The sequence below is a fragment of the Lepisosteus oculatus genome, chromosome 5 (assembly GCF_040954835.1).
Source record: "Lepisosteus oculatus isolate fLepOcu1 chromosome 5, fLepOcu1.hap2, whole genome shotgun sequence".
Lineage (NCBI taxonomy): Eukaryota > Metazoa > Chordata > Actinopteri > Semionotiformes > Lepisosteidae > Lepisosteus > Lepisosteus oculatus.
In genome coordinates, this window is record NC_090700.1 from 6,196,409 (window position 1) to 6,213,538 (window position 17,130).

A 17,130-nucleotide genomic window follows, 5' to 3' on the forward strand; every position below is an offset into this window, starting at 1 on the left:
CATGCAAACTCCCCACAGAAGGTATCCCAAAAGTCAAGCCCAGGAGGCAGCAGCTCTGCACATAAAGCCCTACACACTTAATGTTTAATTACATAAAGTGCCATTTCGTATCGACTTCGTAATATCAAATTAGGGGGGGGTTTAAACATCCATTTCCATGTTAATTAAAGGTGGAACTAAAAAGGCCAGTCCAGTCTCAGCATGTCTGGCTTTTTATGAGGTTGTGCTGCAAGTCTGCTCTGCTTTAAGGAAATGCTCACTTCAGGGTGAACAAATACTGGTCAGCGTGGAGGTACCTGGGCAGAGCTAGCAGCAGAAACTGAACTTTCTTGGAAGTGGGTAAGTGCAATATTTCTAGAGAGTCAAAGTATTTGAAGTCTTTTAAGGAACTGGATTTTATGTTTTATATACCTTTAAAAGCAACGATCTCAAATATGAAAAAAAAACACATCTCACAATAAAGATAACATTGAAATGACAAGCTTATGAAAATAAAGCAACACTGATGAGGAAACAATTCCGAAAAAGCCCTTCCAAAACAGCACGTTTTAGTTTTGAACTTGCTTATCTGGCAGGGATGATGCAAGGATTTTCGTGACCACAGGGAATACTGTTCAGATGTGACTATTATAAACAGATTCATGCTGCTTCATCTGTTATCAGGACATCTGACAAATCACATGGATAGACACGATCGTTACAATCCCAGGCCTTCTGTTTGCAGCAAGCACTTGACATAACATTGCTAGAGATCATCCCACATTTGTTCTTTTCCAAAACAGACGAGAAAAAGCCATAGCCCCCAGTTTCTGGTTGATTCCTGTGTGCTTTGTGTGGGCATGGTTTGCCTATTCCAAACAGGGACGGCAGTCTACACGTCTGTGTATGTGACGGGTGTAGAGGAACTACTCAATGTACCGTGTACAAGGCACTGTAGTGGGGGTCAAAGGTCTGAGGGCAGGAAGTTTCTCTTGCACAATCGAACCTTACATTGAGGAATTGCAAAATAAGCCTGCAAGCAGAGGAAGTGAATGAATTCAAGCGCCGTTCTTCGGCTGCCGCCTGCGTGTCCGGAGGTCGTGTGCCGTCTCCCCACAGACCACCATGAAGGTTCAATTTGCGCCTTTAAACATTCCTCGAACCAGGAGGCTGCAGACCGCAGCCGTGCTGCAGTGGGTTTTCTCCTTTCTTGCGCTGGGTAAGTCCTGCTTATTTACACCTTCCTCCTTGAACATCTCCGTCTGAACTCCATATTCAGAGCGCTACTGGTTAAGACGTCGCTTTTGTCAGCGTGTTGGCTTCCTGTTTTGGGGGGGGGGTTAGGCAGCTCCTTTCCTGTTGCATGCATCCATGTGACAACGGCTGTCCCGAGAATTACTGCCCTGACGGTTTCTTACAATTCCATTCTTACAAGGCAGCGCTGCTCCCTTCCACCTCGGTTTTTTCAGCAAAGCTTTGCTGGAACGAGGCTGAGAAATACGTCCCAACTCATTCATTAACACTGCAGAACCTGAAAAACCCATCTTTAATAAGAAACATATCTGTACACGAAATAGCGGTGCCTGCAATACTGTTCACACAAGCGGTAGTAAAGAGAGTCCCGCCAGCTGAAGTGTGTTTGGTTGAGGTGTTATGGAGTCTCATGTGCTGGCGATATTTCAAAATAAATGATCTGACACTGGCAGTGGTGGAAGAGGCAAACACAGCATTGCAAGTGTCAGGCCCTGCGTCTTGTCTTGGAAGGAGACTCTGGATGCCTACTGTCTGGGGCCGTAAACTGAATGGATTTGTGCGAAAGAGAAAATGCATACTGTGCATTAAAAAAATGCACATGACAAAAAATGTACAAAAAATTAGTAAATTAGTGCTAGAAGTGCAGTCGATGGGCAGCACGGTGGGACAGTGGTTAACATCACTGCCTCAGAGTGCATGGATCTGGGTCAATGGGGTCTAGGGTGTGATCTGCGTGAAGTTTGTATGTTCTTCCCATGGTTGTGTGGGCTTCCTCCTTATGCTCTGGTTTCCTCCTGGAGTCCAAGGACAGGCTGGTAGGTTAATTCCCTTCTGAGAAGACTGGGCCTGGTGTGAGTGTGTGTATGTTTGTGTCACCACCGACATCATGGACATTTCACTGGTGGGTGTGACATCCCATCCTAGCGACTCTAAACAGTATACAATATTCTCCATGCTCGTTTCTCCCTGTTGGCAGTGTTATTTTCATTTTTTCTAAGGTTCAGAAACAGTTTTAGCTTTCATTCTTATGATAAAACAATTGCACGGTGGAAATAACAGTACTGTGCATCGGTATTATGCGATTCAGTGCTGCACCAGAGTGTCGATCAAGCACGATCAAAGAAGTGGCTGCAGACTTCTGGGAACGCCTGCCCTGCACCTGCAGGCTGGCAGACTGCTGCCAAACACAGCCAGGCCTGTCTGTGCTGCTTGGGCCTCGTCTGAACAGTCATTTGTCAGCAGGAAAAAGTGCTCCAAACCGTTCTGTATTTCTTACGATTCCCATCATACCTGCAGTATTGCGGTGTCATCAGAATGTCAGTGATGCAGACTCAGGCTGATCTGTATGGAGTGGCACCTCATTTACTCTCCAGTGGAGCCTTTCTGCACATCAAACACTATTTGAGTTCTGTGTCTGCAAAAAACAAACAGGCAGGAAAACATGTACTTTTACATTTATGATGTCGTTTTCTCTTTGAGGAATAAATGCCGTATCCGTGTTCCTAAGCTCATTGACAGAGAGAGGATGCTGTGTGCACCAGTCCTTAACTGGGTTATTGTCTTCTCAGCGCAGTGCTGCTTCGTGCTGTTTTTCGCCCTGATCTTCACTCGATTCTGGCTGATCAGCGTCCTGTATGCCACCTGGTGGTTTATTGACCGCGATACACCATCTCATGGGGGTAGGAGACTCCCCTTCATGAACAATCTGCCACTGTGGAAGTATCTCCGGGACTACTTTCCTGTTAAGGTAAGACACCTGAGTCTCATTCGCTCACTGGGCTGAAGGCTGCGGAGGATGAAAGGCGTTAGTCCGAAGAGCAAGCATTGAATCTTTTATGGGATTTCAAAGTCCCACCAGTAGAAAATGTGTATGCACTCTGAATCCAGGCTCCTTGCCACGTTCGGAGAGGAGGAGGGGAAGATTTTCACCCAGTAGGAACATTAGCCTGCAGAATGGCGTGTGTACATTGTTGGACTGCAATACCCAAATGCCTCTTACTTGTTGTACACTTACACAAATATTCAGATCATAAACAGTCAAAGGGTGGCCTAGGTCATTTAAAGCAGGCACAGCAAAATGTGGAAAAAGTTCTCCACAATAACAGCATCACCGATATCAGTGTGCAGCATCAAAAAGAAACGTGGAGAGTTAGTTTGAGGGAAAGTTGCAGTTTGTTGCTTTTCTTTTAATGGGCGATTTGCGTGCTGACTCAGACCACCCGTGCTCTGTCTGTGGTTGTTAACAGCTGTTTAAGTTTTCTCAGTCAATTTCTTGTTGTCAGTTGACCTTCTCACCTTTGCCTTTCTGTCTGTGCAATATCAAATTAGTCTGGCTGTTGCGATTGGGGAATTCATTCTAGAAGGTACTGTAGCCTGTTGCTGTCATCCAAAACTGCCTTATAGCTTTTTTGGTCTGTAAATAGTTGGAGATAAAGAGCACCCTTGACAGATAAGATAAGGTAAGTGTACAATTAACCTCCGTATCTCAGCCCATTACAGCTATATTTCTCCTTCAGACACATTTCTGCAATTCTTCAGATCTGCCTTGAGAAAATATTGCAGATCAAAACACTATTTTAGCTGCTCGGCAGTTTGTTTTTTATTAACAATAAATGTATTTTTTCTTAATTATTGTTTCCCACACATTAGCACTAGTAAGTGACCCCTCTCTCCTGAAGCATAGATTCTGCTAAGCAGCATGTTCCAAACTATTTTTTTTTAGCAATTGAATGTTACCTTTCTCGATGCTGTTTATTCTTAGGTATGGAATACATATATGGCTTGGATTTTAAAATGAATTTCACCTTAATTTCTGGTATATTCCATTCCCATATGGAGCCATTTTATCTTGCCTTCACAATAAAAGCTATATCTCATGCTCTGCCCTGTAAACATCGTCCTTGATGGAAATCAGAGATCTTTGCATTTTGGACTCTCGGTGAGAGGGGCACATCTCAGCCTGCCAGAAGATCTCTCTCAGCTGCTCTGGCACCGACTGGCTCCTTGTTCCTCTGCCAGGGCCCGGCGCACACCGGGGCTGAAGGGTAATTGCTGCAGTCATGTACTGTTGGCTGTAGAAATACTCAGTTTCTAGGATGTCTTTACAAGCCTGTGGCGGCCTGATTGTTCCTGTAAATTAATTTCTATCCCAGGGAGATCCTGCTGGTTGCTCTGTGCACAACACTGTGAAGACTAGTTCAGTTCTTTATTTCCAAATGGAGGTTCAGCATAGACGGTATCCAGAACTTTCTCGTGAAATGCGTGAAAGGAAACGTAATGTGAGTGCCAGTCCAGTCCAGTCCAGGCAAAATAAACACCAGGACCATTGGTGAAAAAAAAAATAACTGGCAGAGTGAGTTATTGCCAGCTCTTTAAATCTTTCACTGCAGAACATTTGGTAATGTATTCTTTATAGCACACATCTTAGATTTGCAGTTTGTGTTTTGTCTATTCGTGTACCTCACATGTTCTGATTAATGGCTTTTGAGGCCTGAATTGCCACTGGTTTACCTTGTGCCAGTCTGGCTTGTGTTGTGGTGATTATAAAAAAATGTTTTTCAGAAATTTCACTACAATAATAATAATAATAATAATAATAATAATAATAAACAAAAAAACATGTTCTAGATGTTGAGATTTTACTCCCAAACGTTATGTGCATGCTTGAGTGACATTGTGGCATGCACCTAAGTGCTGCCACTGTACACAGTTCTAGGGTCCTGGGTTCAATTCCTGCCTGGGCACTTTCTGTGTGGAGTGTGCATGTTCACCCCATGCTCACATGGCTTTTCTAGCTGCCTCCCTGGGTGTGATATTGCAGCCTTTAAAGCATCCCGTCACTCTGTGATGGGTATGGTGTCTCCTTAAGCTCTGTGCTTCCAGTAAAGACGTGTACTGTCCAGTATATACAGCATACAGTACCTAAATATAATTTTTATTGCCATGACCCTTACAGGAATAAGCCATTTTCTGATAATAGTTGGATGGATATCGATCCTGATTGACAAATGGTATAAAGTCAGAAATTGCTCGTGCAGAGGTGCTAGCCAACTGTACCAAAGATACAGAGCAAGAAGAGAGAAGAGAGCTCCAAGCTCAATTCTGGAGACAGAGAGCAAATCTGGCTGACAGACCAGTAACCATAGAAACCTTTAGAGTTCTATATTTTAGAATTAATCTGAATATTGTAGCCAAGTCGACGCTATGGAAATGCAATGGAAACACGACAGATTACAGGCTAAAAAAACTCAGAGCATGTCACCGCAGTTGACTGGTTTAATCTAGTTTGGGGCTCATCTGTGCATCAGAGTCCTCACTGGTCTGGACAAGCTGTCATTTTTGTCCTCAAGTTCAGCTGGCAGCTCTCATCAGTGTGATTCCAGTTTTCTTACATAAGTACAGTTCATGGATTTACTAATACTAATACTAATACATACTAATAAGGATTGCTTACTTAAAAGAAGAGGCGTAATAAAAATGCTTTCTGAAATGTAAAAAGTACAGTAGTTGCAGTCAAGACCACGTGAAATTTAATATTTTAAATAATATTTAAATCAACTATAACTGCATAATGAAAATTTGATGTAGGGTTTATTAGTGCTTTCTCTTTCATCTTTCACTATTTTTCGGTGGACTTTCAGTTAAGGTGTGTCTGTGTTTCTTTGGCAAGCATAAAAATATAACTAACATTACTTTCATTATTACAAGTGGGCATAACTTGTTGAAAAATAAAATAAGTACAGAGCAGTCGAAACATGGGAAATCGGGTGTTTTGTAATTACACAAAGTATTAAATACAGATTTACATTCCTGTCTCTATGTGCCACAGGTGTTGAGGAATAGACAGGACAGTTCCTTCAGAAGCAGGTTATATTAGTAATATTTGGCAGAAGCAGTACAACACAATGCTGCCACATTTTGGTCGTAAACGGTACTACACAAACCCCGAGAAGAATTTTTATAGGATTTTTAATAACCTCGAACAACACGAATAACTGTAGATTGGTTTTGTTCAGGACAGAGTATATGATGAGCTATTGACTTCTAATGTTAATGACAAGGGAGTGCAGGTGTGACATTATCACTGAAGTTTTATTTTTAAAATATAAAATATTAATGAAATATACATTATTTTACTCTTTTATATTTTGGTCAAATAAAAGTTGCCCTAAATGTACAAATGTTCCCAAACTGTACAAAACGTAGTCATTAAAGGAGCACACAATAGTGCCTACAATTGAACAAGGAGTTGAATATTGAACACTCTGTTATTCTTTGTTATCTTTTACTCCTGTCCTGTGGACTTTCAGTAAAGGCGTGTCTGTGTTTGTCTTCCTCTGGATGCCTGTTGTTCTGACCCTTGTCTAACTTTTTGACCTCAATACCAGATAGCTGTTAATGTTTTCTGCGGGACAAGCACTGAGAGCAAAACAGCACCAAATCTTCAAAGCCTAGTACCCACATCAAGGATTTTATTCTTTCTCCAGTTGTTTGCAACAGGATTGGAACTAGGGGCTCTGACACAATGTCGGTTTGGTGTTTGTTGCAGCTTCAGTAGTCAATTTAATCAATTAGCCAAACTATTTACTTTGTCAGAATTTTCTTAAGCTCTTTTATGATAGTTTACTCAACACATTTACATGATTAAGGGTAGATTCATATAACTCCACAGAGCCAGGTTGCACTGTTCTTTTACATTTAAGTAGTAAATTCACTAATTGGACCAACTAAGTAGTTGAAAGCCTGGTTGGAACAAAAAAATCTAAGGCACTGTGCTGTCCAGGAATTGAGTTTGAACTAGAGGTATTTATGGGTTACAGATGGAACAAAAACTCCTAAGCTTCATCAAGTTTGAAATGGAAAAAATCAACTGTTAAAATCAACCACCTTAAAATCAACTGTTTTAATCAGTGGTTGTTTTATTGAAGCCACTTAAATGCTCAAAGAAAGAAGACCAGAGCAACACTCATACCAAATTCATTTACCGACAATAATAACTTCTTATAACAATAAGGATAAAGTCTTGGCACTTCAACCTAGATCAGAAAAAAAAACCACAAAGATATACAGTAAACACAGATAAACACAAGCGTCCCCTTCACTCTTTAGATACAATAAACACTTCAAATGACAAGCGTGTGAAAATGTAACTTCTAATTATTTTATAATACCTAAAAACATTATTTCAGAAAGAATTTGATCAAGTCCAAACAGAAAATGAAAAACCATCATTCATTAAGTTTTATTATAAAAAGGAGCACTTCATTCTACAGCATGTGCCACCCAATCAATCTGACCTGGATAGAAATACACCAAATACTACAAATACTGTACATCTGTCTTACTTGTCACGTCACTGCACTGAGCACAGTGGCTTGAATTCATACGTCACGAGATTCTTGCTTGTTACTCGGGCACAGTTTGAAGGGTGCCGAAGGGTACTGTATCTTGCCTAATTCACTGGTTTAGACTCCAAGCAGAGAGGAGGGTTTGGGTGTCTGTCTTCTTGCACTGGAGTGTGCAGCAGGAGCCCTGGTCTGCATATCCTTGGCTCATCTTTCAAGCCCGTCTACAGCTTTGCTCAGATAAGCCTGCTACCTTGGAAACTCCATGCAGTGTGCGTTTGACTCTTGGTTTGTAACCCAGAGTTGCTCACTGAAGCTCGGATTTGCTACGCTGCTGCAATAAGGGCTGGAGGAGAAGATGTCCTCTGTTCGTCTCTATAGTTGCGGATTTGTTCGTGTAAATACTGTGCTGTATATGTCTGTCCGGTCATATCAAAAACTACATCTGGGTGTTTGAGTTTGGTTTCACCTGATTTTGAATACATACTGTAGGCACAGTGGAAACATATGTTGTTCCCAGGCTAAAAAAAATGAAGTGGTATTAAAATTAAGTAGTGAATAATGCAGTTAGGTTTTTAGGAGCTGGTGGCCTGGGGCTTTCTTGGAGCAGAAATGCAGACCCCTTCTGTAGGGCAATGAAAACCTAAGAAGTGAATGAAGGGAGACGAGATCCTGATGGAGAGTAAGAATGAGATATTTCAGACTACTCTGGTGACAGAGATACCCTTTAAAGGTGCAGAGCATGTATGCAGAGCTTTAAAAGAGGCACAGGGGATGGGGTGGTCTGAGCCAACATATGACTTCATGCGTCATCATGGAATGTGTTAAACAGCAAATTTCACAAGTCAAATGCGTATCCTGGAAATTCAACATCGATTTGGGAGAGGTTCATTAAATCTGTGACTGTCTCTGAACAAAATCCCTTTGTTTTTCAAAAAGGCTGGTTTGTATTCACTCTGTCACATCACTGCTTTCTGTTATAAATCCATCGTGTGGGGATTCTAGATATGATAAATGGCCTTCATGTGTCAAAGAAGACTCCTGCCCTACTGTCTAATGCTGATTTTAAAAGAATTTCCGTCAATTAACCTTTAAAAGGATTCCCTGCACATTTCCTCAGTAATGTATATCTTCCTGTAGACATTATAACCATGCAAAACGCGAAATCTCTTAGACTTTCAAAGATGCAAAATTGATGAGACATTCAAATCTCTCACCTTGAATTATGCGCTCATAGGCTTTTTGTTCTGAGTTTAGCATTCAGATTTGCAATAATATGTCTTTCCATGAAGGAAAATATAGCTAGTGTCTAAATTTTTGGGCTCAAAAACACTGTTTTGAGAATGATGAAGAAAATACAATTTAGCTGCCATCAAGTGACCAGATGGCAATGGATATCTGCTTCTGTATTCAAGTAGATAAGACTATCTCCCGCAAGCCAATACATATTATTACATTTCTATTTGAAAAAGCCCCAGATCTAATGGAGTTTCCTTTTACACATTTAAAAAAACTGTGTTGCTCGTGGAACGTATAGGTGAATTAATCGGTTGTGTGCATTTTTGTCATTCACGTCATTGTCCCTCATATCAGCACCTTCACCTTCCAGTTTCTCTGAGAAAAACAAGCTGTGAGGATGTTTTTTGAAAACGGGGCCCAGTGTTTGTAAACACTTAAAGAGCCTGAGCTGAAGAACAAGAGACAATGATTAATCTGTGGGGACAGAGGCTGTTGGCACAGGCAATGAAAGTAGTGCCTTTTGCTTCAAACAATGGGTGAGTGTTCACAAACACAGGCAGCCTAGTATCGGTAGACCCATTCCAATAGCCAATGTTTAAAAGATTGAGCATCAGCTTTTTAATTGACCAGTAGACCTTTTATTTTATAAATATAATACGCGAAAAGAGAATGGCCTCACCCATGAAGATATTACGTCCGTCACTCTCAGTATTCAGTCTCTGTCTGAGAATAATGTGTCCCGATCCTTATGGCTTCTTTGCTATAACATTACATAGACATTGGCTGTAAGTTTTACCTACAGTAAGACACTTTGAAATCCTCTTTGAAAGGTCATTCAAAGAAAGAAAGGTCAAAATAAGTCATTTAACTAATATCTTTCACTGAAGGAGGTGGTTACATTTCTGGGATCTTCTGTTAACTGTTCTGGCACTGAGGCAGTACATATTCAAACAAACGTACACATAAAACTACACATGTACTTAAAGCATCACTTTTACTTCAAAAGGGTGCTACTTTTACAAACAAGCTATGTTGGAGCTTTCATCACTTTCTGAGAAAATAACCCTAAGAAACCAGATCAGTATGAAATAACAAACCTTCTCTGTTTTTTAAAATGCATTTGATTGGGGTGGTTTTCTTCTACGCATTCTCGGAGTCACACAGTAAGTTCTGACGTGGAAATGTTTATGTAATATTTACGTAAAGTTCCTGTTGCTGCTGTTTTTAAAAGACAGAGGTTCTCAGTCCAGATCTTGGGAAAACCCTGTGTCTGCTGGTTTTTGCTTCTGTTGGGGCCTTACTAACCAAAGCGTATTGCACCCAGGAATTAATCTGCTTGCTTGTTGAGACGTTTTTCCCTGCACACAATGTAAAAATACCCCAGTACGGCAGTTCTCAGTCATGGACCGGGGTATCTTCTGGTTTTGCTGCAGCCAAATGCTTTATCATAGGCTAATTTATATCTGTAAAAGTGAGACTCAGGACTGTTGTCATTCAGGTGAGGCAGGAGGAGAAGAGCAAGAGAAAAACAGAAGGAAAAACACTGACTCACCGCGGGAGTTGTCTGATACTCAATCAATTCCCAGTGTCTGTTCATTATCAATTGATCACCTGTTGTAGAGCTGTTTAGACAGTGATAAGGATTCATAAATAGCAAGGTGGGGAGAGACTGTATGAAGTTTTGCCTGATAAAGGTATTGGAAATAATGTACTTTATATGGGGTATTTTTGAAACCAGGTGATGAGTGCAAAAAAAGTCTAAACCAGCAAGCAAATCAGATACAGGTCCCGGTTAACACTAGTGTTTAAGGGCCCAGTTAGGACAAAAACCAGCATACAGGTCGTCCGTGACCAGGACTGAGAGCCTCTATTACAAGATAATGATGCAATAAAAAAACCCAGATAGTTACTTAAAATGGTAACTTTAAAGTTACCATTGATGAATGTAATGCTTGGCTAATTAGTCAGGTTTTTGTTTTATATGGAAACATAGTGTTCTTCTTTTTGTCTGCTTCAATGTTATCAGGCCCTAATATTGTCTTGGCTTTGAACATTGTGATAATTTCAGCTGGGGGGGGGGTATTGATCTCAGAGATCTCTGACCTTGGACTCCTTCTAATCTCCAGCACTCTGAATACAAACAAGCACGTGCATTTTGTTTGGACAAGGATCCTACAATACATTGGCACTCATGGAGCTCACATGGAGAGCACTTGGGTGATGCCCTTGCCTTGACCGATCCTCACTCAACTGTGGGATTACCCAAGCCTGATGTTCTGATGTTTATCTCTCGCTGGGTCTCCAGGAAAGTAAAAAAAACAAGGTGGAAAGCAATGTGCCCCAGTACAAAAAAAGAATTAAAAAAATAAGATTTTTAAAAAGCACAAACTAAATTTGAATCGAATACGTCTCGGGAGACGCAAAAAAAAAACTTTTATTTGCCATATGTTGAGTTTTTCAAAAGCTAGCTTTTCGAAAGCAGACTTCTCCCCATCTTTAATGGGAATATCGGTTGTGATATTAACGTACTGTATGCCTGTGCAAGACCAAGTGTTGATATTACTGTATATTAAATGGGGAGCTCAGGACATATCCTTATTTCATTCTGAACTTGTAACACAATTTCTGCTTGGCCTGCTGTTTCTCTGGTGCTCTGGCCGCTCATGTTTCTATGCTGTGTGTCAGAGGTTGACCAACTCTTAGTTTGAGCAACGCCAGAGTTAGTGACATGGGTAACATGCCGAAACCCACTCTGCACCTCCGGCTGGTTCATTGCGATTGTGATTTCGGTGGCCGGCACGTTTCCATCTTTTAATTCCCCGTCGTTCCCTGTTTCTGGCCCCCAGCTGGTGAAGACGGCCGACCTGGACCCGAGACTGAACTACGTGTTTGGGTTTCATCCTCATGGGGTGCTGGTGGCTGGGGCCTTCGTGAACTTCTGCACCCTGTCCACCGGATTCCTGCAGCTCTTCCCCGGAATGACGCCCTTCCTGCTCATGCTGCCGCTGTGGTTCAGGGTGCCTTTCTTCCGGGACTACATCCTGTCTGGAGGTGAGGAGAAGCCGGCCTGCCTCTGAGACAGGGCGAGCTGCGTGTGCTGGGCAGAGACAGGGGGCATTTCTCAGGGCTGGTTAATGATCACAGGGGGGCGGGAAGGGTCCATTTCACCTCACGGGCCTTTTAGCAGCAAAGAACTTCCTGTAAAAACAAATCAATGCGGAATTGAAGGAATTAAAAAGAGGACACGTTGGAACTGTGCTTTCCAGGACTGATCCCCTCGGACAAAGAGAGCGCCAGCTACCTGCTGCGGCGCCCGGAGGGCGGGAATGTGGTGGTCATCGCAGTGGGAGGGGCGCCCGAAGCCCTGGACGCCCGGCCGGGAGCCTTCACCCTGCTGCTGGCCAACAGGAAGGGGTTTGTCAAGTTGGCGATTGAGCACGGGTAAGAGCATGGGCGGGTGTGACCGCTCCACAGGAAGCACTGGGGCAACGTGCTACTGGAGACTCAAAACTCTAGAACTGGACGTGCCTCAGAGCTCAGACGCGCAAGGGTTCAAGATGACAGATCCGCGCGACCGCTCGGTATCCTAATCGGGGGGGGGGGCTCTGAGAACGAGAGCTGGGCAGTGACGGTGCCGTCTGTCCCGGTGCTCTCCAGGGCCCAGCTCGTCCCCGTGTTCTCCTTCGGGGAGAACGAGGTGTTCGACCAGCTGGACAACCCCCGGGGCACCTGGCTGCGCTGGCTCCAGGAGCGCCTGCAGAAGATGATGGGCGTCTCGCTGCCGCTCTTCCACGCGCGGGGCGTCTTCCAGTACAGCTTCGGACTCATCCCTTACAGGAAGCCCATCTTCACCGTGGGTAAGCCGGGTCAAAGGTCGGGGCCTTGGCTGGGTGAACAGGGCGGGCTGACAGACCTAGGCTCCTAGCGCCGGCGTGACTTCAATTCCCCACGCCTACCGGGAATTTCATTTCGGAGACGTGTGGTTTGCTTCTTTTGCCACTGAGGAAACGATGCGTTCCTCAATTCAGTTAGAGCAGTTGGAGAACACAAATTGTTCTTGGAAAGCAGGTGGGCAAGGAGGTCACTTTCTCCACTTTTCTGACATCTTTATTTTCCCAGGGCAGCCTCAAGGAGTAAGAAACAAGGGCTGGGGTTGCAGGCCTTGGTGTCGCAGACTCAATACATTAAAATCGAATCCACTGCTGTGTCTCTGCTCATGCATTCTGTTAAATGAACAAAAATGGAATCATGGCTCGTTTGCCTGCATTACCTTAAATTAGTCAGGTTGTGTGTACTGACATGCCTGTGTATAATGCTGGCTCTTCAGCAATATACAGTATTTTATTCTGATATCATTATGACCTTCATCTAAGCAAAAAGGACATTTTCAGAATTCCTCCTTCAGGCTCAAGGTTTCCTCCTTCTGGTTTTTGGATACCACGCAAGTATTGTAGCACAGGGAGAAATGCAGTAATGCTGACCCTCTTTTTAAATACTGTTTCATTTGTGGACAGCAGAGAGCACAAATCATGTTTACTTGCTTTCCTTATCATTCTAAAAATGACCTAGATTATAGATTACTGAATCCCAGGGCCTTGATGTAATAAAATGTTTCTCATCCTCAGACATCTGAACAATTGTTTAAATAATTACAGTGTGAAGCCAGTAGCTAAGGCATTGAACTTAAACATTGAAGTGCTGAAAGTCTAAAGCTCTAACCAGGCAAGCACTTTGTGATTTAACTGAAGATGCTGAGTGAAAAAGATTACTACATAAATCTACATAAAGCACAAGCATTTTATTTACTATGTCCTGGAGTCGCATTAGTGACCTAAACATGGTGCATTTTGATGTGTGAGCAACAGGTATCATTGTGTGAGAAACAGAAGAGCAATGTGCTCAAATATAGGCACCGAGTTCTTTACTAACAAGTAGCATGTGTGCTGCAAGCTGTGGACAGGAAAGTATTACAGCCACTTAACACGATTGTGGGCCCATGATCTGGTACTGTATATCGGGGCTTTAAAGCAACTGCGTACTAATGTCCAAGTAGAATGTCATCTGGCTCACGGACAGGGCTAACACCCCTGCACTGCTTTCTTGTTTCCACCTGCAGTCGGGAAGCCGATCAAAGTAGAGAGAAACGAAAAGCCAACCGAGGAGGAAGTGGACGCACTTCATGAGCTGTACATCGAGGAGCTGTGCAAGCTGTTCGAGGAGCACAAGGGCAAATACGGCGTGCCAGAGGACAAGCACCTGAGCTTCATATGAACCCTTTCTCACTGGAATCCTTTCTTCAAAAGAGCAGACGTTGCATCATCCCCAATCACATGCAAAGGGGTTTTCTTGTAAATCTTGCAAGTCTGTGTCACTCCCTGGAGGCTTAACTAGAAATGTATTTTTGTATGTAACTTTTTTTTTCTGGAGTTGAATGAAACAGACGGTTAAGTTAATAACGTCGTTGTTTGCAGTTGCCCAGACATTTGAGTTTCTTTGCCCTGACATTAAGCACTTGTAATAACACTGAGGTGTAAATCCAAACTCAGCGGTTCAACCAAGTTCACGAGTGCCTCTAACCTAATGAATGACTGCAAATGAGGCAAACAGGAGAAGCATTTATTTTGACCTTGGCGCCTGGCACGGGACCAGCGTGCTTTAGCCATTGTTTATGCGCTACCTTTGCTTAGTTTAGCCAGAATTGGTGTCTGTGTAACAAAATGTTGGATAAGGTTTTTATCAATTTCAGGCACAGAACTGGGAATTATAGTTTGTAGCTCTTGATTAAATGAATAAAGTTACAATTTACACATGACGTAATGTTGTGTTGATAGTGTACATGCCCCTTATCCAAGTCAAGGTGACGGTGATCGCGAATACTATACACAAATGGCAGCTGAAATACTTCTGTAGTGCTCCCAGGCCAAATTTGTACATTTATTCTGAATGTTAGCTCTCTGAACACCATGCTCATTCCAAGTATTCCTGTCTCGGGGGTCCAGCACAAACACAAACTGCAATGGGCAGCAGGTCTTTTTATTCAAACCCATGACATTACCACTAACCTCTAGAAAGCCGAGAAGAAGCCACAGAGGGTGCAGAGGGACAGGGAGGTTACTTGAGAAAATCACTGGAAGGTCAGTGTGGGACAGGACAACTTTTAAAACTGCATCTATTTAACAAACAAAAGCGCCCAGCACAGACTCTCCCCCACAGTCGGTTTGCCAAGGAGCAGCCTGACTGGGCAGCTGCCTTTGCCACAGCTTCAGTGTCTCTTCACGGCAGCTCAGATATCGTTGTGCTGCTACTGCAGCAGAACCAACGCTCTTGCCTGGACTGGAGTCCTTCCATACAAAAAGGCAATTTGGCTGCCCTTTACAGTTTTATAATAATGTCTGATTTATGGCAGAGATCAGTTATTTCAAAACTGCAGAGTGTCTCTGTCTGCAACTGTCTGTTGCAATATTCCAGACATTTAAAGACAGATGTCCAGGTGATATTTCAACAGAGCACGGTCACATAAAACATTTGGAATGAATGCTAACGTTTTGTCCTTGCGTGGTCCCTGAGAGTAAACTCTCAAGCACGTTGATATTTAACTATCTCTACGGCAACACCACTGAATTGTGTATAGTGAGTTGCACAAAATGACTACTGTATATGATTTTGATGTGCTATGTGAAGTGGCATATGATCAAAATATGATCTCAAAGCACTGTATAATAAGTTTAAGCAGGAAACAAACACTGTACATCAATATACAAATGACAATATCTTTAGGATCTTTAGGATTGCCAATGTGAAAACACACATTTTGAAACAATATTTCACATAATTAATTATTTACTTCACATAAATCAGTTTGCCTAGGAACAGGTCAACAAAAAGCCACAAATCTTTACCGCACAATGTGGCTCAAGAAAGATGGGCCCATGCCCTCCTTTTGTTTGTAACCTTTCGTATGTTCTTGAAAGTGCTAAGCTAGCAGTTTTGGGGGAAAACAGCAGCTTTAAGTTGTGAGAAATGACTTGGACTCAGGACGAGTCCCCTAGATTTGGGGTCTCAGTTCATTCAGGAATTAAATAAAGTAATTCTGTAACCAAAACAAAATTCTTTCACTGCTCGATGACGTGTTTGTTAGCCTAGCAGTACCTGAGACCCAGGAAGGGATGCCCTCTTCCACATCGCACGTCAATGTGTACTTTGTGCCCAATTAGAATAGTAATAGTTTCCCTGTAATATTGACAAAAGCTGTTCTATGTATATACTTAGAATGAGTTTTTGCATGTTAAAATAAAGACCCGTGTCCTGCACTTCCTACTTCCATGGGGTATTACTTTTAAAGGTTCCTAAAACAAATTCAGATTACATATCCTAGGACAATGTACAGTTTCTTTTTAGTCATATTTAAATAGACAAGGACTCTATTGCTGTTCATTGATGTGTCCTTTTAAGTGAGCTGAATGCCAGCTGTATAAAAGCCGATATCCTTTAAAAGGCATATATTACTCAGGTTATCCGAGGCAACCTGAAGTATAATTTTACATGAAATACAGGAAACAAATTACGTATGGTAGAGCAAAAGATAAATGCTGATTGAGTTAAAAAATAAAACATTACGTTAACTGTACCAAGCATTAAAATATAAAATGGGAAAATTGTGTGAGTGGATCACATTTTAGAATATTTTATCAAATTTGACAAATACAGTTGCCAATGGATGGAAAAAATCAAGTTACAAGGATCGTATGCAAGCACTGTGAAGAGAAATAGGTATGAAAATACAGATTTGACCCTAACCTGATGCAAATCCTACTCCTTCCCCTACTGTATGCTTCCAGTACAACTCTCAAAACAGCCTGTGGTCCATCTTCAAGTGCAGCATTGGTCATTTTGAATTCAACCTTTCAAATACAATGTGTCGACTAATTCTAACAGACACCAAATTATTTTTTCCCAAAATACCTCAAAAAGTACACGGTTTATTACAAAGTTATATTTTGGACTGAACGGTTAGTTTACAAAGTAGTAATTTCCATCTATTTCTGTAGCCTATATTAGGTCCTACATTTTAGATAGATCATACAATTGGTAAAGGTCAGCCCATGTATTTTTTTTGGGACATATTAATCCAGGGAAAGGTCAGCAGCGAGTTGCAAAATGATAAAACGAGATGATTTCTTAATTTCTGTAGACAAGAATGCGAAAGTAGGCATGCCTGGCTGCCAAGTTGTGTGTCAATGATTCTGCATGCCTCCCGAAACGATTTCATCAATACTGTTTAGTCAGCTGCCATTTCTTCATCGGTGTCTGTCTG

General features: G+C 42.2%; 1 protein-coding gene across 2 annotated transcripts; it reads left to right on the plus strand.

Annotated features, from left to right (window-relative positions):
• Positions 1–981: 981 nt before the first annotated feature.
• On the plus strand, positions 982–14,628 carry mogat2 (monoacylglycerol O-acyltransferase 2). Of its 2 annotated transcripts, none has more exons than XM_006627769.3 (6): positions 982–1,198; positions 2,802–2,980; positions 11,663–11,867; positions 12,083–12,257; positions 12,474–12,673; positions 13,933–14,628. In XM_006627769.3, the coding sequence occupies exons 1-6, from the start codon at positions 1,105–1,107 to the stop codon at positions 14,085–14,087; spliced, it is 1,008 nt and encodes a 335-aa protein (XP_006627832.2). In that variant the 5' UTR covers positions 982–1,104; the 3' UTR covers positions 14,088–14,628. The 2 variants fall into 2 exon arrangements, with proteins under 2 accessions (XP_006627832.2, XP_015197287.2); XM_015341801.2 differs by having other exon boundaries at positions 1,108–1,198; positions 2,807–2,980.
• The last annotated feature ends 2,502 nt before the right edge of the window (positions 14,629–17,130 follow it).